The sequence below is a fragment of the Palaemon carinicauda genome, chromosome 16 (genome assembly GCF_036898095.1).
Source record: "Palaemon carinicauda isolate YSFRI2023 chromosome 16, ASM3689809v2, whole genome shotgun sequence".
In the NCBI taxonomy this organism is placed as follows: Eukaryota; Metazoa; Arthropoda; class Malacostraca; order Decapoda; family Palaemonidae; genus Palaemon; species Palaemon carinicauda.
In genome coordinates, this window is record NC_090740.1 from 65,628,793 (window position 1) to 65,650,911 (window position 22,119).

The following is a 22,119-nucleotide window of genomic DNA, read 5'->3' on the forward strand; positions in this document are numbered from 1 at the left end:
TAAAAATGGTCCTTCGAACCGGATACTATAGTTGGTTCCTTAACGTTTTGCAACCCCTTCTATTATTGGCAATCATCATGTCACTTTCACATACTTCAATATTATATATATATTTTCTTTGAATTTGTGATTAACCTAACCTAATTCTGGTTAGATATTTATTATATGTTTATTGTGCAAAGGTTGCTATAGATATAACAATGGAGGCTGAATACAGGTCACTGACCAGTTTGCGTGGTCATATCACGCGAGGTCTAAATTATATGACCGATGCCCTAACCAGTGATGCAGGAGTTCGCTATTTAGAACTTCAAAGTGCTTCTTTAGAGAAAAGGTGGAACAGTTACGAATCTCGATGGGACATATTTGTTGATAAATATATTGATGAAAGTGGTCATGATGAGAGGGAGGCTAGACATATTGACCTCCAAGATAAATATCATGAAATTCAACTTAAGCTGTCATTGTATATGAAACAATTTTCCCCAATCTCTCAAAGTAATCCGCATGGTAGTACTAATTCTATGATTAGGGTAAAGTTGCCTGAAATAAAATTGAAAGAGTTTTCAGGAGACCCTCTAGACTGGACTAGATTTTGGAATCAATTTAGTACATCTATTCATTTAAAGAAAGACATAGATGATGTTACTAAATATGTATATCTAACCCAATGTATTAAGGGCAATGCTCAAAAGCTACTTGCAGGTTTTAAGGGTGAAGCTTCTGATTATGGTGATGCCATTAAGGCGCTAACTGAAATGTATGGGGATCCAAAGAAGATAAGGCGAACTTTACTTAGGTCTTTGATTAATTTAGGGAAGCCTAAATATGTTAGAAGTGAAATATTTGATTTTAAGGTTGATTTGGAGAACTTGCTCATGCGAATAGGTCATGATTCTGAGATTGATGTGTCGTCAAATGAGATGATATTGAGGGAACTTATTGTGTTAAAACTACCAAAAGAGGTAGAAGATTTTATGTTTGGTCTTTATAAAACCATGTACTTTAGTGTAAGTCAGATAAAGGAAGGTCTTCAACACTTATTGAATTTTATGGAACATGAAAGTAAAGGGAATGCTAATAAGGGAACACCAGAAGTCAATAAAATTCGTTTCCAGTCACCAGCAAAACCTTCATCTCCATTTAAAGGTTCAAGTACTGTAGGTACTTACACTACACTTAGTAATTATTCTTGCATATATTGTAAGGGAAAACATAGACCCTTTGACTGTACGATTTATAGCTCTCTAAATGCTAGGAGGGAAAGGTTGAAGGTATTGAATCGATGTATTAAATGTACTAAGGTACATCAGTCAACTGAGTGTGCCACCATTCTTAATATGTGTCCTCATTGTAAAAGAGGAAAACATCATTCGTTCCTTTGTATTAGTTCTCCAGGTTCAGTTGGTACTCCAAATATTGGTAAGTCCACAGTAACTAGTAAGGATATTAACAGTGATAAATTGAATGGTGACCCTGTAACAACGAATCAAGTGATGTCTATAATTAATAAACAGTCTTCTCATCAAAACTATAGTGTAGCTCTTCCTACTGCAATGGTAACTGTTAGATCAGAAGATGGTCAATTAATCTCAGTCAGGTGCCTCTTTGATAGTGGAAGTCAACGTTCCTTCATTCATAAAGATTTGGTCCATAAGTTAAGCCTCAGAACAGTTTCTACTGTAAATATGATTTTGAATAGTTTTGATGGTATGGGTGATTCCAGGGATTATGAGATTGTTAACCCTGTAGTTTCTTTGGGAAATAGGAAAAAGAGAGTAACGTTGATTGTTGTGAAGGATATGCCTGAACCAATAATAACTCCTGGCCTTTGTGACACGATGAAAGATCTTGATAAGATAGGTTATCATCTTGCAGATAGAGATATAAAATCAGATAGGATTGACAATATAAAAATGCTTATAGGTGCAGATTTCCTGGGAAATTATTTATCAGGTTTGAGACAAGTGAATAATGTAGATTTACTTGAATCTCCAGGTGGCTATTTAGTTTATGGCCTCATTCCACATAGAGGTACGGATCATATTCATTGTAATAGTGCCCTTGTTGCTAGAGTGAGTGTCGAGTTAGGAGAAAATGCTCCATTGTTGGTTGATCCTCGCACAATAAGCTCTGCCGTGGTTGATGATACTCTTCCTGTGCATAAATTGTGGGATCTTGATGTAGTTGGAATCATTCCTTCACAAGTTTCGCCAAGTGATGTAGAAACTATTTCAAAATATGAAACTACTGTTTTGCATAGAAATGGAAGATACTGGGTGGAATTGCCATTCAAGCATAATCATCCATTTCTCCCAACTAATTATAATGTAGCATTAGGTCAAATGTATAATCAACTAAAAAGGTTCCAGCATCAACCAGATCATTTGAAATGTTATGATAACATAATCAAGGAACAATTAAAGTTGTGTTTTATTGAGGAGGTTGAAAATCCTGTAATAAGTCCCAACACCCACTATCTTCCACATCATGCAGTCAGAAAGAACTCCTCCACTACACCCCTTAGAGTGGTGTATAATTGTAGTGCAAAGCCAAGTAAATCCTCTGCATCATTGAATGATTGTCTCATGACCGGTCCGTCATTAACGGAGAAATTATTTGATTTGTTAGTCAGGTTTAGAATGAATAAATTTGCCTGCATAGCTGATATTGAGAAGGCCTTTCTGCAGATTGGATTGCAACAGCATCACAGAGATTTTACTAGATTTTTGTGGTTAGAAGATCCATTTGACGAAAATAGTAGAGTAAAAACATATAGGTTTAAATCGGTTCTCTTTGGTGCTACTTGCAGCCCTTTTTTATTGCAGATGACCTTACAGTATCATTTTCAAAGATCACATTCACCCTATTCAGGTGTTCTATTATCTAGTTTTTATGTGGATAATTTTCAGCACAATGCTGATAATGAACAGCAGTTGGTGGAATTATATGATGTGGCCAATGCTGAAATGAGTAAGGCTGGAATGAATCTGAGACAATGGAACAGTAATTCAAAATTACTTAAGGATCATATAAGCCAGAATACAGAGGAGTCATTGGAATTTCCACTTGTGGACAAAATATTAGGTTTGAGTTGGGAACTTTCAAGTGATTCATTATTTGTAAATCTGTGTAAATTTGAAACATTACAGTATGTTACGAAGAGACAATTACTGTCTGTTGTATCTTCTTGTTTTGACCCTTTGGGTATGTGTGTGCCTATTTTGATTAAAGGGAAGATATTAATTCAAGAAGCATGGAAAGAAAATATTGGTTGGGATGTAAAATTACCACCCTCATTTCTTGACAGATGGAATACTTTGGCTTGTGAATTATCAGAGCTCCCAACCTTCAAATTTCCTAGATGTATCTGTTGGATGGGAGACTCTTATAGACTTCATGTTTTTGTAGATGCCAGTACTACTGCCTATGGTGCAGTTTGTTATCTCAGTAATAACAATCAATCTAATTTTGTAGCTAGCAAGGCCAGAGTAACCCCACTGAAAACTCGTACTATACCTCAGTTAGAAATAACGGCATTACAGCTAGGTACTCAATTTGCATGCTGTATCAGAGACCTTTTTCATCATTTCTTTATTGAAGAAGTCATAATTTGGTCAGACTCAGAAGTTGCTCTCCAATGGCTTAAAAATAATAAATGTAAAATTACCTACGTTCAAAATAGAGTAGCTCAAATAAAGGAAATAGGATCCTCTTTCAAGTTTTTATATGTATCCACCAAAGAGAACCCTGCAGATCTCCTAACCAGGGGTATTAGTATTACTCAGTTTCGTAAGTCTCGTCTATGGACCCATGGACCTTCATGGTTATCCTGTCCTGAAAAATGGCCTGAACAGAGATTTTTAGTAATGATTTGTGAAATTGTTTCAGAGATTGTTCCTGAAGTGCCTATTCCAGAACCTATTTTTGATTATAATAACTACTCATCGCTTAGGAAGTTGTTGAATGTTACTAGAATTGTTTATAATTTCATTATGTGTGTTAAATCTGGTATTAGATTAGTCGATCCTCTTGTGTATTGGATCAGATATGTTCAAGATACACATTATCCCAGAATTTGTGCCTTCCTTAGGAAGGAATTGAACGGTCTTGAGCAGGATAAACTGCAATTTATTAAAGACATAGGTCTTTACTATGATGAGTCTACTGGTCTTGTTCATAGTCGTGGTAGACTACACCATTCTAATTTAGACCAGAGTACCAAATTTCCTATCTTAATACCTTCCAAGAGTCATTTAGCTAATCTCTTAATTGATTTTGCTCATGAAAAATGTCTGCATGGTGGAGTTAAAGAAACTTTGTCCTATCTTCGCAGGCAATATTGGATACCAAAGGTGATATCAACCATTAAGAAGTTCTTAAGACATTGTGTAAATTGTAAAAGAGTTGAAGGTAGGAGATTTGATTACCCTGGTCCTCCTCCACTTCCAGCTGTAAGAGTTCAATTTACGCGGCCATTTTTTCATACTGGCATTGATTTTTCAGGTCCCATTACCATAACCAAAACTGAAGATGGTAAACCTCATAAATATTATATAGTACTTTTTACATGTACTGCATCAAGACTAGTTCATTTAGAGTTAGCATGTAACATGAGTGCATTAACGTTCATTAATATTTTTAGACGATTTTGTGCTATCTATTCTGCCACTGTCACTGTGATTTCTGACAATGGTAGTAATTTCTTGGCCAGTGCCAAATTTTTTGATCAATTGTTGATGCAAAGAGAAGTAAAGGAATATATGGCTGTTAATCATATACAATGGAGGTTCATTGCACCCCGTGCTCCTTGGCAGGGGGGATTCTATGAACGCCTCATTGGACTAACCAAGTCCTGTCTAAAAAAGGTGCTGTTCAAGAAAAGAGTTAATGCAGATGAATTAGAAACTGTGTTGAAGGAAATTCAGTGTAAATTGAATAATCGTCCCTTAACTTACATAGATGCAGAAACTCCCATCGAACCTCTTGCCCCAATTCATTTATGGTGTGGTAGGATCATAAATCCTATGCCATCAGTAGAGCTAGATAGTCAAGAAGATCCAAACTTTTTGGATCATAACGAATTCAATAAACGTTACAGCCAAGTGTCTGTTATTCTTAACCACTTTGAAAATATGTGGAGAAATGAATACTTAACTGCATTACGTGAGAAACATTACGGTGGCTCACAAGCATGTCAGGATAAAGCTCCACTTGTAGGGGACGTAGTTATTGTTGAACGGCCAGGTCCGCAACATGAGTGGCCTTTAGGTCGTATTGTTAAATTGTATCCAGATAAAGAAAACATCATAAGAGTAGTGGATGTTCTGTACAATGGATCTATAAGTAAGCGTACCATAGACAAATTGGTTCCTTTGGAAATCCACTCGCCACTTATAAACTCCACAATAGTGCAGGGTGAAGAATCACAACCTAACGTTAGTGGTGAAACCAAACAGATTCATGGAGATAGTGTGAGTGAAGTGCGTCCTTTAAGGAAAGCAGCTTTAAAAGCTGCCAAGCTCCGTCAATATCTTATTGATAATGATCAAATTTAAAGTTTTGAATTTATTTTGCTTGTTGGGAGTGTGTGTCGAATGTTCGACTCAACAGAATCAGTTCTGCTGTTAGTAGTCGTCTGATGACGTCACATGAAAGGTCTCCATTATTTTATTTCTTGTTCTTGATTTCCAGTATATTTAATATTTGAAATATAGATTTATTTCATTATTGGAGTTTGTTATTATTGTAACAATATAAGGATGTTCTTATTTCATTAAAATTATCAAGGTTTCCTTGAAAACATGTTCTTTGTTGGAAGTTGTGTTCGGACATCGGAGTTCTGATTCGACTTCAACATTAATTGTATAGAGAATAACTGGTTATTTTAGATATTAATAATCCAGTTATTGTATCATTCTATTGTTATTAATTATCTTTTCCATCTAGAAATGTCCCCCCTGTTAACTACCTTACGTCCAAGTATTTATTTCATAATTGTATAGAACATACGAACATTGGCTTAAGGGTTAAGGTATGGCAGAAAATACGAACATTAGCTTAAGGGTTAAGGTATGGGAGAAATCCCGACAATTTTTTCGTCTTATTACAAACGTGCCCGAGAGAACATCTCGACTTATTTGGCACCTGTTGTCGCCGGGTTTTTAGCAGTGAATACACTCCGAGTTTATTATATTATCGTTAGGGGATAGATGAGTATATGTGAGGGGCCTGTTGATATAGTCATCTATTCCAGTTGATAGCAAGCATAGTGTCCTCATCTGAGGATAGTTCCATACCTCTAGTTGTGATGGCTTACATGCTCTAGAGGCCATTTATTTATTTCACAGTGTGTTTTACGCTATATGGTGCGGTATTGTTGCCGAGCATTCAATATCATGTATGATCGTTTGATCTTGTGTTAGGTTAAACTAACCCACATTCTATGTCTTAGTAATGCATAGTTCATGTTAGTAGTCTAATAGGTTAGGCCTAGGAGTGTGGTTGTTAGACTAATACCCGTGCGACTATTATCGGCCCTAAGGGGGGCCACGGTAGGTTACCATCAATATTTTCATTTGCTGACCCATTGCAGTTCTTATATAAGACTAATATGTGAATTAAGTATATATTTATAGTATCAAGCTAATCAACCTTTCATTTTCAAAGTAACCTACAATTAATTCTCCATTTCATTACACTGTTATGTATTGCTTTGATTTTCCCTTTGAGGACTGTAATGGGTGGGATTTCTTTCTATTTTGTCAATATGTAATATATGCCAAATTTATATAAGTTTGATTTGCATGATGCTTTGTGGTATGTTTTGTTGTTTCAGGAGCGATTACTTAACTGGGTTTTTTCCTGAAGGATAATTGCGGATATATTTACTCCCATTATGACATGTGAAAATTATTCGATTGATCTTCTCAGCATTGTGAGGTATGTGAAAGAGACACTTGTTGATTTGCCTCACCCCCATTTACTAGTTGCCTAATGGAAATGTTATACTCCATCTTATCCGAGTAACATTAATTCTTTTTATTTTATTGTGTAGTTGAATTATCCAACTTTCCTCCACATATATATATATATATATATATATATATATATATATATATATATATATATATATATATATATATATATATATATATATATATATATATATATACATATATTGTTGGAATTTATTTTACTTGTTTACTTATTTTGGGTTTAAATCCAACCCTCCACTGAAGTCGAGTGAACTACTTCTCGGGCGGGTCCATATCAATCATCTAACGAAACATTTTCATTATAACTTATACAATTCTTTGATTGTAGCATCTTCCAAATCATATGATCTTGTGAAAAGTAATGTCATTAGTTTCTTCTTAAATTCAATTGCTCCCTTTAGGTCCTTCATTTCAGTTGGCAGTTTATTATAATGTCTAGGCGCACAGTGGCTGAAAGCCCTTTCACCAAATTTAGAATTTTTTCGCGTTACGAAGTATAGCGAAAAATAATTGTCCTAACGACATGTAAGCAGATCTTAAGTGTCTTGTTACTTAAGTTCAGTTGTTATGTAGGCAGTGGCCAATGAGAATTTAGTGTTGGGTGAAACGTATTCAATGTTTGAAGATGTATTTTGTAAGTGGTCACTTTCTAGCGCACGCTAGCCCGAGCAAGTCGAATTTATTAGCCAGGACGCCAGGCAGGGTCAAATACAGCTTCAGATGTGAATAGTGTTTTCACGTTAGCAATCAGAATGCTGAAACTGTTTCAAGAAGTGATGGATAATCTATTATCCGATTTCCAGCAGAATATTCAACAAGTATCTGCACCTCGTTAAAGTATGATGGAAAACCATTTGAATGAGCATCGCGTTATTTTCAGGAAACTGATACGAAAATGTTAGCATTAGATGCGACTGTTTATCAACTTGGAGGACAAGGAACATCTAAAACTGCTGCAGAAACGAGTTAGTACGCAAAGAGCAGCATCGTCGAAAGTGTCAAGCTAGTTAAATATCGAGGGAAAGTGTGGATTCATATCAACTTTGATGGAAGAGGTCTAGAGCTCAATAAAGGCCGAGAGTTGACATTGGAGCCGGGAACGTACCAAGAAAGACGTCGAAAAGATAAGTGAAAATATAGATGTTTTTATTTTGTATACTTAGAAGTTGGTACAAGGAAATTGGAACATTGTGTTTATTTTATTTTATTGTTTTTAATCGCCTGTTGGTTGTTGTTATTCACAATACATTGAACAGAATTAGATTGGGATAGTCATTGACGTCTAAAAGGTCGATCATAAAATTCCATTTCAAAACCGTTACTGTGGTTGTTGGATTGGGTAACAATAGGTCAGAAAGGGACGAATCAGAGTTTATTAAAAGAGAATGGGTAACACTGGTATCAGAAAACTAAGAAATAATTCCTTTGATGGTGACCAATAATGGAAATGGTAAGCAAAGGCTGTTTTTTTTATTACAAACTTTTTAAGGATTTAATCAGTCTACAGTCTGCTTATCGCATAGAAATCTATTAAAACGTTGCCAATATCTTTCTCATTGGGGAAAAATGTAAAAAGTTTTTATAATGGATTATCTTTAGATATTTTTGAAAGCGGCGGTACATCTTTACTAAAGTTCTTAAGTCTGTTAGATATTGGAGATCTAAGGAAGTGAAGATTGAAATATTTTTAGATGATGGCATAGCTGCGGATGGTTGTTTTGAAGGGGCATTGGATGCTAGCTATTTACTTTTAAAGCTTCAAGATTTGCATTTATTTACAAGAAAGTATAATTGGTTTTCAGACTCTAAATTGTATTTGGAAAGGTTTACAGAGGACGAATACTGAAGGCAAATTTTGTAACTACAGTATTAGGATAAACTATGCCGTTAAAGATCTTGTTTAGATGCCAAACCTTCTGAATTAACAAAAACGTTATTTTAACGAATATCTAGACAGAATTGTCTGTTACATAATTTCCACGAAATTTGTCGTGAGAGGTATTGTTAAAATGTAAACGATAAAGTATTTCTGTATTTTTACATATTGAGCAAAGCTAGTTGAGAACTTGATGAAGAAATATCAGATGCTCTGATTGAGATCACGTTTTGACGCAGAAATTCATTCTTTTTATTTTGGTCGTTACTTTAACTATATACTTGCATCAGACTTAAATATTTAACTTATTACTTCATTGTGACGCCTAAGATGTAGGCAGTTTATCACTATATTGTGACGCCTAAGGTGTAGGCAGTTTATCACTATATTGTGACGCCTAAGGTGTAGGCAGTTTATCACTATATTGTGACGCCTAAGATGTAGGCAGTTTATCACTATATTGTGACGCCTCAGATGTACTGTAGCAGCTTAGCACTATATTGTGACGCCTCAGATGTACTGTAGCAGCTTAGCACTATATTGTGACGCCTCAGATGTAGGCAGTTTAGCACTATATTGTGACGCCTCAGATGTAGGCAGTTTAGCACTATATTGTGACGCCTCAGATGTAGTCAGTTTATCACTATTGTGACGCCTAAGATGTAGGCAGTTAATTACTATATTGTGACGCATCAGATGTAGGCAATTTATCACATTGCGAAGCCTCGGATGTAGGCAATCTTATCAATATATTGCAACGCCTCATAGGAAATTTACCGCTATATTGTGACGCTTCAGACATAGGAAATTTACCGCTATATTGTGACTCCTCAGATTTAATAGTTATATTGTGACGCCTCTGGTGTTGGGAAATTTATATGTTATGACACCTCAGTAGTAGGTTTGGAGTAATTCTGAAGTTTTTAGCGATGAATACAGCGATTTTATTTTTATCAAGAAAAGTGTGGTTGGAAACTGGACAGCAAATGAATCTTTAAAATTAAACATGAAGGAGCAGGAGGCAGTCGACAGAATTATGTAAAGTACTTTGGCAATGTTTGAACGTTGTTCCAGATAAAAAAAAAAAAAATTCGATTTTAATGCAAGTAGGTAGCAAAAAGCCAGATTTGGAAATCATAGAAAACCAAAGAATTTAAACTTGTACTGAATACACTGTTCAGGTCATCAATGTATATAAGCCCAGAAAGAGTACAAAAGAGTGGATATTTTGAAGTGTTGTCAACTAACATGGATGAATGGTCAATTCTTGCTTACATTTTTCAGAGTTATGGACTTGTGAGAGTTATTCATTCTTTAGACTGTTTTGCTACTTTTGAAAACATGTTGAGGTTTTTAATCTCCAATATTGGTGTCCCGGTACAGAGGGAATTGATGCTTTAACTTGAGGTTTGGTGCTTTATACCAAAAGTTATTAATAAAATGGAGGTAAAAAAAATCTTAAGTAGAATATTCCAGAGTGAAAGTCTTCTCCATCTTGACTGTTGATATTAACGAGGGAAGCTTTATTGTTAAACTTTGAGTGTTTACGTAACAAAAGGTTATTACACACGGCAAAGAGGGAAATTTTTCGCTGAAATTTAACTTTGATGTAGAAGGTAAAGGTTTTTGAAATTATAAGTATATATGTACAATGTTTTATTTTTGGAATCTGCTTTCCAGGATCGTGAATACAATGAAATGCCAGCAGTCGTCTTTAATGGTGGCATCTAATTTGGACAGGAAATTGGGGGACCTCAGTTGTCATGAGCATATTCTATCATCGATGAATGACAGCACCGACAAGGCCTACCAACTTGTCTTTCAACAAAGAGAAGCTTACAATAATGGTCACGAGCAAAGCGAAATGCCATTGTATGTTGCTTTATTTATGACGCTTTTATTAGATTCCGGCGCTTTAGTAATCTCCAGTGATTAGGCTATTTATGCCATAACGTGCATGCATGAAATGAGGGGTTACATAGATCCAACGGAAAATTCACCTGTTAAATCTTTGCAAGCACCTGTGAAACATTAAGCTGGTAGATCGGTGCATACAAAGGATCTTTTTGATAATATGGTGTTGCAGAATCTGTGCGGATTATATTTTCCTATATTGAAAAACTTCTTTATCATTTTGATAGATCATTAAAGTTTTCTTATCTGAGATTTGGGGAATTAAGTTTATTGTAATTTGAAGATTTCTTAGTTGAACAGAAAAAAAAATGAAAAATCACCAATACTGTGAAGTTTTTGATATCGGAAATTGTCACAAATGCTTTTCCATATTTGATGTATTTTGCTTGATACAGAGGAAGCTGGAATTATTTTGTCCTTTGATCGATTTCTCTTTAAGAAGTTTTTTAAAAGCTCCTGTAATGTAACCAAACAGAATTTTTTTGTTAAAACTGTGGCTACAAGTTCATACATCGCAAACGATAACGTCAATGATAGGTGTCTTCATAGACATGAGTGTTGGTTGTCTGTTTCAAGTAAACATGTTTGTCAAAGGCTTCAAAAAGAGGTTAAATGTGTAAATCATTCCAATCGGAACATTTATTTCTTTCTCTCCATTTTTTCCTTCTCTCCCTTTCTTTGGTATTATCTAGGGTCAACCGGCACGGTGCGCTATAATGCAATTTAATGTTTTATTATGTTTATACCTGTAGAGAATGCGGAGTGAAGTGAGGACTAGAATTTTTTCGCGTTACGAAGTATAGCGAAAAATAATTGTCCTAACGACATGTAAGCAGATCTTAAGTGTCTTGTTACTTAAGTTCAGTTGTTATGTAGGCAGTGGCCAATGAGAATTTAGTGTTGGGTGAAACGTATTCAATGTTTGAAGAGGTATTTAGTAAGTGGTCACTTTCTAGCGCACGCTAGCCCGAGCAAGTCGAATTTATTATTAATATTATTATCATTATTATTTATTAGTAGTACAAGAGTGAGGTTCCACCACTCAAATTTGAGTTACTCTGAATTATTGCCGTGGATACACAGGTTTCCATAGTTTTTTCAAAACTTGAGATTTTGTTTTTTATCTATGGATTTTCCTGGGCGGCAGAGGAGGCTTATATGTTAATTTGAAAGTTTGTTCATTTTGTTTTAAATATGCACTGCTATATGAGTACAGAAGTTTGTAGAAGTTATTAGAATGTGATGTTATATATAATTTTTTTTTTTTAAAGTATGATTCATTAGAAAAATAAACCTGGCGTCAACCGGCACGGTGCGCTATAATGCTTTCTAGGGTCAACCGGCACGGTGCGCTATAATGCTTTCTAGGGTCAACCGGCACGGTGCGCTATAATGCTTTCTAGGGTCAACCGGCACGGTGCGCTATAATGCTTTCTAGGGTCAACCGGCACGGTGCGCTATAATGCAATTTAATGTTTTATTATGTTTATACCTGTAGAGAATGCGGAGTGAAGTGAGGACTACTATTTGTTCTTGGTTCTATGTTTGTCACTCGTGTGTTATGGTAACATTTGTTTCTAGTTCTAGTTTTTTCCGGCATTCTTTTAGATATTTTGGTTCAGTATCTTAAACGTTAGTAAGAGTAGCTTGTATTCGATTCTCGCCTTTACCGGCAGCCAGTGTAATTTGATTAGTGCAGGGGTAATTCTATCCCTATTGTGTAGTCCTTATATTAATCTAGCAGCTCTGTTTTGTACTCTGAATTTTCTTCAGCTGATAATTTGGAAAGCCATAGAACAGTGAGTTACAGTAATCAATTCTTGAAAATATGTGGTGATTAATGAGTATGGCCATAGATTTTTCATTTAAGTATTTACTAATAAATGCTTTGTTTCTAATATGATAGTTACAATTTCTTACCATATTATTTATATGTTCATTCATTGCCAGTCTATCATCCATTATAACTCCAAGATTTCTGATAGATTTCTTTAGGTCAATGATTGATTGACCTATTTCAATTCTTTGGAAGCATTCGATTCTTTTTATATTTTTTTCATTTCCAAAGATAATACATTTATTTTTATCTTCATTGAGCTTGAGCTTTTTTTGTTAACATCCAAGCCTTAATGTCATTCATTATTTCATGTATCTTTCATTTAGTTTCATCAACTGATGCCATTGGGAAATAGAATTGTGTATCATCAGCGTATATTTTAAATTTAACTCTGAGTTTCAAGTATATTTGCCAGTTCAATCGTGTAAATTTCAAACATGAGAGGACCTAGTATACTGCCTTGAGGCACCTATTTGGTTAGTTTTCTTGTCTCAGATTCAACTTTTGATATTACAACTTTAACTTTGTGGTTTTCAAGATAACTCACAAACCAGTCATATGCTCGTTCTACGATGCCCACAGCTTTAAGGTCTTCAATCAGATATGTATGTTCTACAGTATCAAATGCTGCACTTAGATCAAGCATCACAAGAATGCAACACTTGCCATTTGTTATCATTTCTGTTATGTCATATTTAATCGCTAACACTGTTGTTTCTGTGGAGTAATTTTCTCTGTATGCAGATTGATCATCGGGTATGGCATTAGATTGTTCAAAATGTTCCAGGTTTGTTCGTGTACAGCAGTTTCAATAATTTTCGAAAAATAATTTCAACCTTACTTATATATAATGAACAAAACAATTATTCAACAACCAAAACAACTTACATTAAAGAGTAGATCCACTAATAAAACTTTGTGATATTGCCCTACATTACCCTTTTCCCTCGACATGTCCAAAGATACATAATAATGAAGACACTTATCACAAATGTTGGCGTGTTCCAAAATTGTTGTTATCTTAGAGTTTGAACGTTTAGTTTTGTTCAGAGATAATTTCCAATGAAGATGCCGGCCTTTTCCCTGAGTAACTCTAACTGGAACTATTCGCCGTGGCTGTGGTAACCTCCAAGGTAATTTACTTCTTAGGGCCCGGCCAGAGCAAGCGCGGCTAGCGGCGAGGTTAGCGGCAAGAGGTTATGGCGGAAAATTGAAAACTTAGGTATCTTATGTAGGTGGCCAGATAGTAAGCCTCGCGCCTCCTATCTGGCCACCTACATAAGATACCTAAGGTTCCAATTTGCCGCGGGAACCTCTTGCAGCTAACCTCGCCGCTAGCCGCGCTTGCTCTGGCCGAGCCCTTACCTTTGACAGGTACATATTACGCACGCGCGAACTTAAGGCATATTAAGCAATTACTAATTTAATTCATAAGTTTAATTCTATTATTCATTTTACTTATCATTAACGCTAATATTTACTATACTAAGTAGCATTAAGTTATTTAATTTTAATTTAGTAAGAAAAATAGAAAGCTTCGAGTCAAGCTAACTACCGAACGGCTATTCCCCACAGTCGGACACAAATATCAATCATTCTGATTGAATTAACTAATTTAATGTTAACTTTATTCCTTATGAGGAAACAATTGTTGACAATCTTTTGGTTTCTAACACACTCCTCACAAAGGATTGCGATTATAGAATTGCAATGAATATCTTCATTAACCATATATTATTTATTAAGATCACCTTAAATCTGGCTACTGTGTTAAACAATTATTTCCAACAACGCTAAATAAAAAGTATGGCTAAGTTACTTTGGTACCATCATTACGTTACTAAAAGTGTAGCATTTCAACTTTAGTCTTCACTTTATTTTAAGTGTAGCATTTTAACTTCAGTCTTCACTTTATTTTAAGTGTAGCATTTTATTCATATATTTACACCAATTTTAACTTAGCTTAGTTTACTATAGGCTATCTCCTAATTTTACTTTTTATTTACATATCTAGTTTTATTTACTTATTACCTAAGAAGTAATTATTTGCAATGCCCTTAATCTTTGTTTAAAGTTAAAGAACAAAGCATTTAATAAAGTATATCCTCACACTGAAAAATTTTAGTGTGTGGCAGTTTAGTCAAAATAAAAACTTAATTAATCGTAATTACAATAGATAATATACTGAAAAGCAGTATTTACAAATTATCTAAATTTTCCCTTGGCATTCTTTCAAATCTTTCGGTAGCCTTTCTCTTGGGTCTTACAGACCTTTCGCCTTGTTCAACGTGAATAGGTCCAGGTTTATTTATACTGCTTGTTTCTACCTCAATTTCCATTGAATTGTCTCTGGTTGGCCTATCTCTTATAGCATGTGTCACTGACAGTTTCATAGGATAAAGATTACAAATAGAATGATATTCTATAGCCCCGTTACTTTGCTTTAGTTTCACTGACCTAATATTATTGTCAAATCCTAATATTAATTCTAATACCTTACCCATCATCCAATATGGCCTGGGCTTATTCATTGCTTTAATTAAGACAATGTCACCAACTTTAATTCTATTTTCCCACTTTGGTACAAATTTCTACTATGTTCTCTCAGGCTTAAGAGATAATTTTTATACCACAATTTCTTAAAATGTTAAATAATTTCTTCCTGTATTTCTACAGTTCTCTCTAAAGTAGGTTGACTAGAATCGTCCAACCAAACATCACTATCATCTTTTCTCAAAATGAGGGATGAATTACCATGCAATTTGATAAAGGAATTTGGAGTTATAAACTCTCAAATTTTCTGAGCTTGATCTGTTTGTTAAAGGCCTGGAATTTATCGCTAATTGAATATTAGAAAGGGTAGTTAATAATTCAAAGTAAGTTAATTTAGACCTTCCTATTACTTTATAAAGACAATTCTTTAATACTCTAATCAATCTCTCCCAAGCAGAACCAACCCATGCTGAATATAAAGGTATTTTAATGTTTGATATTACATTTATATGTTCAGATTGTAATTCCTGCGACTCCAAAGAACTTTCAAGGATACTTCCGCCCTTGAGAAAAGACTTAGCGTTGTCACTGTACATGTATTGTGGTATTGTGTACATATTACTGAACCTTTGGAAAGCGAGAAAAAAAATTTAGTGGACATGTCTGGTAACAATTCAAAGTGCACACCGCGCATGCTAAAACAAGTAAAAAATAATGTGAACATTTTTGTGGTCTTACCACTCAGCTCATCCCTAACCCAAAGGTGTCCGGTGAAATCAATACCTACATGCTGAAAAGGCTTGACTAAATGCATGTCGTGTTTAGGCATATCTGTAAACTTCGGGTATCTGTAAGCCAAGGCTAAACGGAACTTAAGATTTCTTACATTTGTTTATTAGTATATGTACAGTATATATGTATTTATTGAAGTAAGGAGGAATTTTCTCTTAAACTATTAAAATAACTATTTAAATTACATTTATATGCTTGGTGCCATCTAAGTCCTGCTTGCTTACTACGAGCTAAGTAACTACCATTGCTTGCTTACTACGAGCCAAGTAACTACCATTGTAGAATGTTCAATTTTCAGCTTATGGCGCCCAACGTGGGGCTTTGATGGAGACTGCTGAATTTGCCGGAGTAAAATTCTTGTGTTTAGGGGTTGCTTAGAGTCCAATAATTAATTTTCTTTTCTAGCTCGTTATATTTTATTAAATATGAATAAGTTACAGGTATTTGTAGGTCAGCGGAAGACTATTAGGAAAAAGGTCACTGAATGTTTTAATAATGTTAATAATTATGATTCCTTTAATCCTTCTGAGCGTTTGTCTGAGAGAGCTATTCTCTTACACTATAAGGAAAAGTTGTCTGATCTCGATAGTAAGATTCTAGCTGAGAAATTCTTTAATAGAGAAACTGTAGTTGATGCTGATTTGGAAACGGAATTAAATTCATGTCAAGATTATTTGGATAAAATTGAAAGGTTATTGCCCTTGCTTGATGTTTCTGCAAATCCTCGTTCTAATGTAACTGATACTGCTAGAAGCTTGCTTAAGCAGCCCACAGCTCCTCTTCCAAAATTTAGTAGTAGAGAAGGGGAAGATTTTTAAGGTTCATAACTGAGTTTGAAAACACAACCAGTGCATTTAGTTATCCAGATAGGGATTTGTTGTTTTTACTAAAACAGCAAATAGATGGTAGGGCTAAGTATTTGTTGTATAGCTTGGAAGCTGACAAGCAATCTTATAAAGATGCCAAGGAGTTGTTGGTTTCAGCTTTTGCTTCTAAAGAAGCTAGAATAAATTCTACCATCCAGAAATTGTTGAATCTTAAGCTTGGAGATTAGGATGATCCTTTCATATTTATCTCAAATCTGAGAACTATTTGTGAGGCTGTTAGGACGTAAAAAAATTATGCTAATGAGTTTACAAGGTTTTTTGCTTGGCGTGGTATTAATGATAATTTCAAGAGCCACTTAGTTCAAATCACCACGAAAACTCACCCCTCTTTGGATGATAGTCTTGATCATTTTTTAATGCTAGTGAGAGGTATGAAAGTACTAAAGGTAAAACTCCTCAAGAGATTAAGTTTAGAAATAAGTTCAGAAATACTCCTGTTAAAGACAGTACTGATAGTTTGGCCGTTAAAACTAAAGTAATGGAAAGTAAATCTTCTGTACCAAACTGTCTCCTTTGTAGTAGAAGTGATAGTAAGGAAACTAATCATTATGTTAATAAATGTCAGAAATTCTCTACTCCTGCAGAAAAAGTTCACATAATTGAATCTTTCGGAGGTTGTGTAAAATGTGGAATGTTAAACCATATGTCTAGCGATTGTAGGTTTAGGTTTAAAAAGCGTTGCATAAATTGTAATGGTTATCACATGAGTTACCTTTGTGTGTCAGAATCTGCAAGGGATGGATCATCTTGGACTAATAAACATAATTCTAATGCCAAACAGGAGGCTAGCAGTGGAGTTGCAGTAACACAACAGTACTTAACGAATTCCATATTGCCCACATTTACTTTTGCTCTTGAGGGCAATGATAGTGTCTATAGGGGTTTAAAGGACAGCGATTCTCAGAGTACATTTGTGTCTGCTAGATTAGCAATTTTACACAATTTCAAAATTGTTCACTCAAACATTGAGCTCACTGTCAAGGGATTTAATGAGAGTAAAAGGTACTGTACTAAAGTTATTAAGATGCCTCTTAGGATTGGAGATTCAGTGGAGCATATTTTGGCAATTGTGGTTCCGGAGATAAGCATTAATTTGGAGTTACCCTTTCTTGGTGAACTTGTTAAAGTTGTGCACAGTAAAGGGTTAGTTCTTGCTGGTAAGTTGTTGAATAGTAATTTGAGGAAAATTGATAATGTGCATCTTTTGCTGGGCACAGATTCTTTCAGTTGCTTAACGGGAAAAGAGATAGTGATTGGTAATGTGAGTCCCTCTGTGTACATTGAATCTAAGGTAGGAATAAAGCTCACTGGTAATATTGAAGCTTTGCTTACCAATTTCAGAGGTACAGATGGGGGATTGGGAGCTTGTTTATCAGTAAGTAAGGAAGCTAAAGGTTCTAATTTCCATGTTTATAGCAATTCATTTTTTCTTAGCAATAGTGTTGATATTTTGGAAGAGAATTGCCTATCAGGGTTTACTACTAATACATTTTTTTCAGTCCTTAATGATAAGGGTGATATTTTGGACGGACAATTGCAGCGTGCCACTGATCAAATTCTCGAATCTGAGTGCAAGTATTTCTTGAATTATGATCAAACCAATTATTGTGAAACTAATACAGACCTTGACGAAAAGTTAACTGAATTTACTTTAAAACAGATTAGTAGAAAATCTGACGGAAGGATAGAAGTTCCTTTGTCATGGAATACCAAAGTGTCTCATTTACTTTCAAAAAATGAGGTTTTATCTAAGCTCATACTTAGGTCAAACCTTAAGAAGCTCAGGAAGAATAAAGGTCATTTACAATTAGTTGATCAAACTTTTAAAGAGCAGATTAAGTTGGGTATCATTGAGCCAATATATGAATTAGAGGTTTACAAGGCTGAACATCCCTACTTCTCTTTCTTGCCTCATATGCCTATTTTTAAACCAGACAGAGATTTAACTAAATGTAGGGTAGTGTTTTTGTCTAATCTCAAGGAATCTTCTAAAAGCACATCTTTATCACATAACCAGTGTATGTTTTCAGGACCTATTTTGAATCAGAAATTGTCATCATCTTTCCTTAATTTACGGTTTGATAAGAATTTGTTAGTTTTTGATTTGCAGAAGGCGTTTAATATGCTTGCTTTAGGTGAAGCTGACCAAGCTAGATTACTGTTTTACTGGTACAAGAATGTTAGTAAGGGAGATTTTTCCTTGGTTGCATTTAAGAATGTTAGGCTTCCGTTTGGATTAAGATGCAGCCCATTTTTACTTATGATATATCTGTATTACATATTAGTTGCACAAGCATCTGACCAGTCAATGTTGTCTGAATTGAAGCATTCAATATATTCACTTATATATATGGATAATGGAGCTGTCACTTTCAATGATTCAGAGAGTTTATATTGGGCTTATAAACAGATTTTTGAGCCATACAATTTCAAGGTTCAACAGATTGTCACAAATGATAGGGATTTACAGGATGAAATTGATGTAGAGAATAAAATAGTCACTCCTGAAATAAATAAACTGTTCGGTCTAACATAGGATAGGTACTCTGATGAGATATTTATAAAGCCCATTAATCTAAATGCTGAAGCTAAGACTAAAAGGTCCATATTGCAAACTATTGCTTCCCAGTTCGATATATTTGGATTTAATATGCCATTATTTAACAGGTGTAGATTATTTATGCATAAATTAGTGTCGAAAGAAACTTGGATGGGATCAAATACTATCTCGGGAGTTGCAGAAGGAATGGCAAAATATTTCAAGGAAGTGTAACAGAGCAGCACCTTTACGTATTTCTAGATCTGTTGGTCCTCGTAATGGTGAATATAGTATTGTAGTGTTTACAGATGCCAGTCGTGATATATATGGATGTGTCCTTTATTTGCTTCATAAGGAAACTAATAAGCTTAGCTTCGTTCATGCTAAGAATAGACTAGTTGATAAACAGCTATATGGCAAGTCGATGCCAGCCCTTGAGTTAAATGCAATAAGTTTAGGAGTAGAATGTGCTATGGAAATTTTCAATGACTTGTCTGGGTCACATTGCATGAAGCCTCTATAGATTGTGAATATGACTTTATATACAGATTCCATTTGTGCTTTACATTGGCTTAATGCCTATTCATCTAAACTAGATAAAATGAATAAACACACAACATTGTTCGCAACAGGATTCAAAATATTCAGAGAAAGTGTGAAATGTTTCCTGTTACTTTTAAATTTGTTTCTGGTAAGGCAAATCCTGCAGATTTGGTGACAAAATGTGTGTCGTATAATCAGCTTATGAATTCAAATTATTTTTCAGGACCAAGTTTGGATGAAGCCAATATTCCAGAGCTATCAGTCACAATACCAGCATTTGAAATTGGTGAAGAGAGCAATTGTTCCCATGGTCTTTCTGTGCTTTTGTCCAGTGCGGAGCCTCTCATTGATATTAACAAGTTTTCCACTTTTAGGAGACTAGTGCTAGTATATCGGAGAGTTTTGATGTGTCCAGAAATGGAAAGTTAGAGCAGGGTTGAAGTGTGATAATGATGATTCTAGTACTCCCTACTTTGCTCAAGCCATTAATTTATTGATATCTTTTGAGCAGAAGAAATATTTTCCTGAAGTTTTTGAATATTTCAGTCAAGTTAATGTGCCTATTAAAGACATTCCTTCTATTGTGTCAAGTTTAACATATTTTTTGATGAGCAAGGTTTGCTTAGAGTAAGAAGTAAATTTAAGAAGTGGTATTTAAACAAAGATAACAAATTTCCCATTCTACTGCCTAATGATAGTTATCTCACAAGACTTATTATAATGAATGCTCATGATAAATTACATCATTCTGGTAGTTATGCCGCATTGACCGAATTAAGAAGAAATTATTTCATACCCAAACATTTTTCTACTGTTAAGAAAGCTTTGAAGCAGTGTATTCTTTATCGTCGGTTCAATAATCGTAACATAAAACTTAATCAGAATTCCTATAGAGATTTCCGTTGTAATCCACCTAATGTACCTTTTGCCAATATATTTATAGATTATCTTGGTCCATTTTCAGTTAAAATTAGTGGTGGGACACATAAAGTATGGTTATTATGTTTGACTTGTACTTGGTCTAGAGCAATTAATATGAAGATAGTTAAAAGTTTAAATGTAAGTGAATTTTTAAGAGCTTTTCAGATGCATTGCTTGGAGTATGGGATCCCTCAGTTGTGCATTAGTGATCAGGGATCGCAGCTTGTAGCCGGAGCTAATATTATTACCTCATTTATCAGGGATCCAGAAACTTTGCTTTATTTTGAAGAAAATAATGTTGCCCCTCTTTCCTTTCAACAATATTGCAAAGGTGCTAGTCAGTTGGGATCTATGGTTGAGGTGTGCGTTAAAATGGTAAAAAGGTTAATTTTTGGAGCAATAAAGAATAACACTTTATCCTATTAGGATTTTGAATTTTTAGTATGTAATGTGATCCATCTTGCTAATAGATGTCCCATAGCTTTTAAGGAAGTTGTTAGAAATGATAGTAAAGATTCTCTTCCTGAACCAATTACCCCTGAACATTTGATCAGAGGGTATGAGCTGTCTTCCTTAAATTTGATTCCTGAATTGCAGAGCATTCCACAGGATCCAAATTTTGATTCCAGAGACATAGAGAGGAGTTACCAGGGGTTGTGCAAGGATAAAAAAAATCTTAATAATATTTATCATAATGAATTTTTAGGTAATTTATTAAATCAAGCTATTGACCGAAAGGACAGGTATCGTCCAGTTTCTCATGCATTGATAAAGCCAGGAGATGTAGTTCTTGTGAAGGAGGAACATACTAAAAGGAGTAATTATCCCCTAGGATTAGTTCGCGAAGTTGTAAGTAATGATTTGGGAGAGATGACACAAGTAACTGTACTGAAAGGGAAAACTAAAAAGATTAGTAAGTTACATGCAAGTCAAATAATTCCTTTCCTTGAGAGTAATACTACTGATGATATAGTTTGTAATACTGATACTAAGAATGTTCCTGGTGCTGTTAGAAAGAAAATTTCCTCGCGGCCTAAAAGAAAAGCTGCTACGATTAGTGAGGAAAGAACAAGAAAAATTTTGCTCTAATTTCATATGTTCATTTACAGCGATGAAGATTTTTTACCTTTGAAAAATCCTCATCCTCTTCCGTGGACTAAACGGAACTTAAGATTTCTTACATTTGTTTATTAGTATATGTATATATGTATTTATTTTAATAAGGAGGACTTTTTTCTTAAACTATTAGAATAATTAGTTAAATAAGTTTGTATGCTTGGTACCATCTAAGTCCTGCTTGCTTATCACAAGCTAAGTAA

General features: G+C 34.6%; 1 protein-coding gene across 1 annotated transcript; it reads left to right on the forward strand.

Moving 5' to 3' along the window:
* The first annotated feature begins 200 nt into the window (after window positions 1-200).
* On the forward strand, window positions 201-5,558 carry LOC137655343 (uncharacterized). Its single transcript, XM_068389235.1, has one exon. It carries the CDS (start codon window positions 201-203, stop codon window positions 5,556-5,558), a length of 5,358 nt encoding a protein of 1,785 aa, XP_068245336.1.
* The last annotated feature ends 16,561 nt before the right edge of the window (window positions 5,559-22,119 follow it).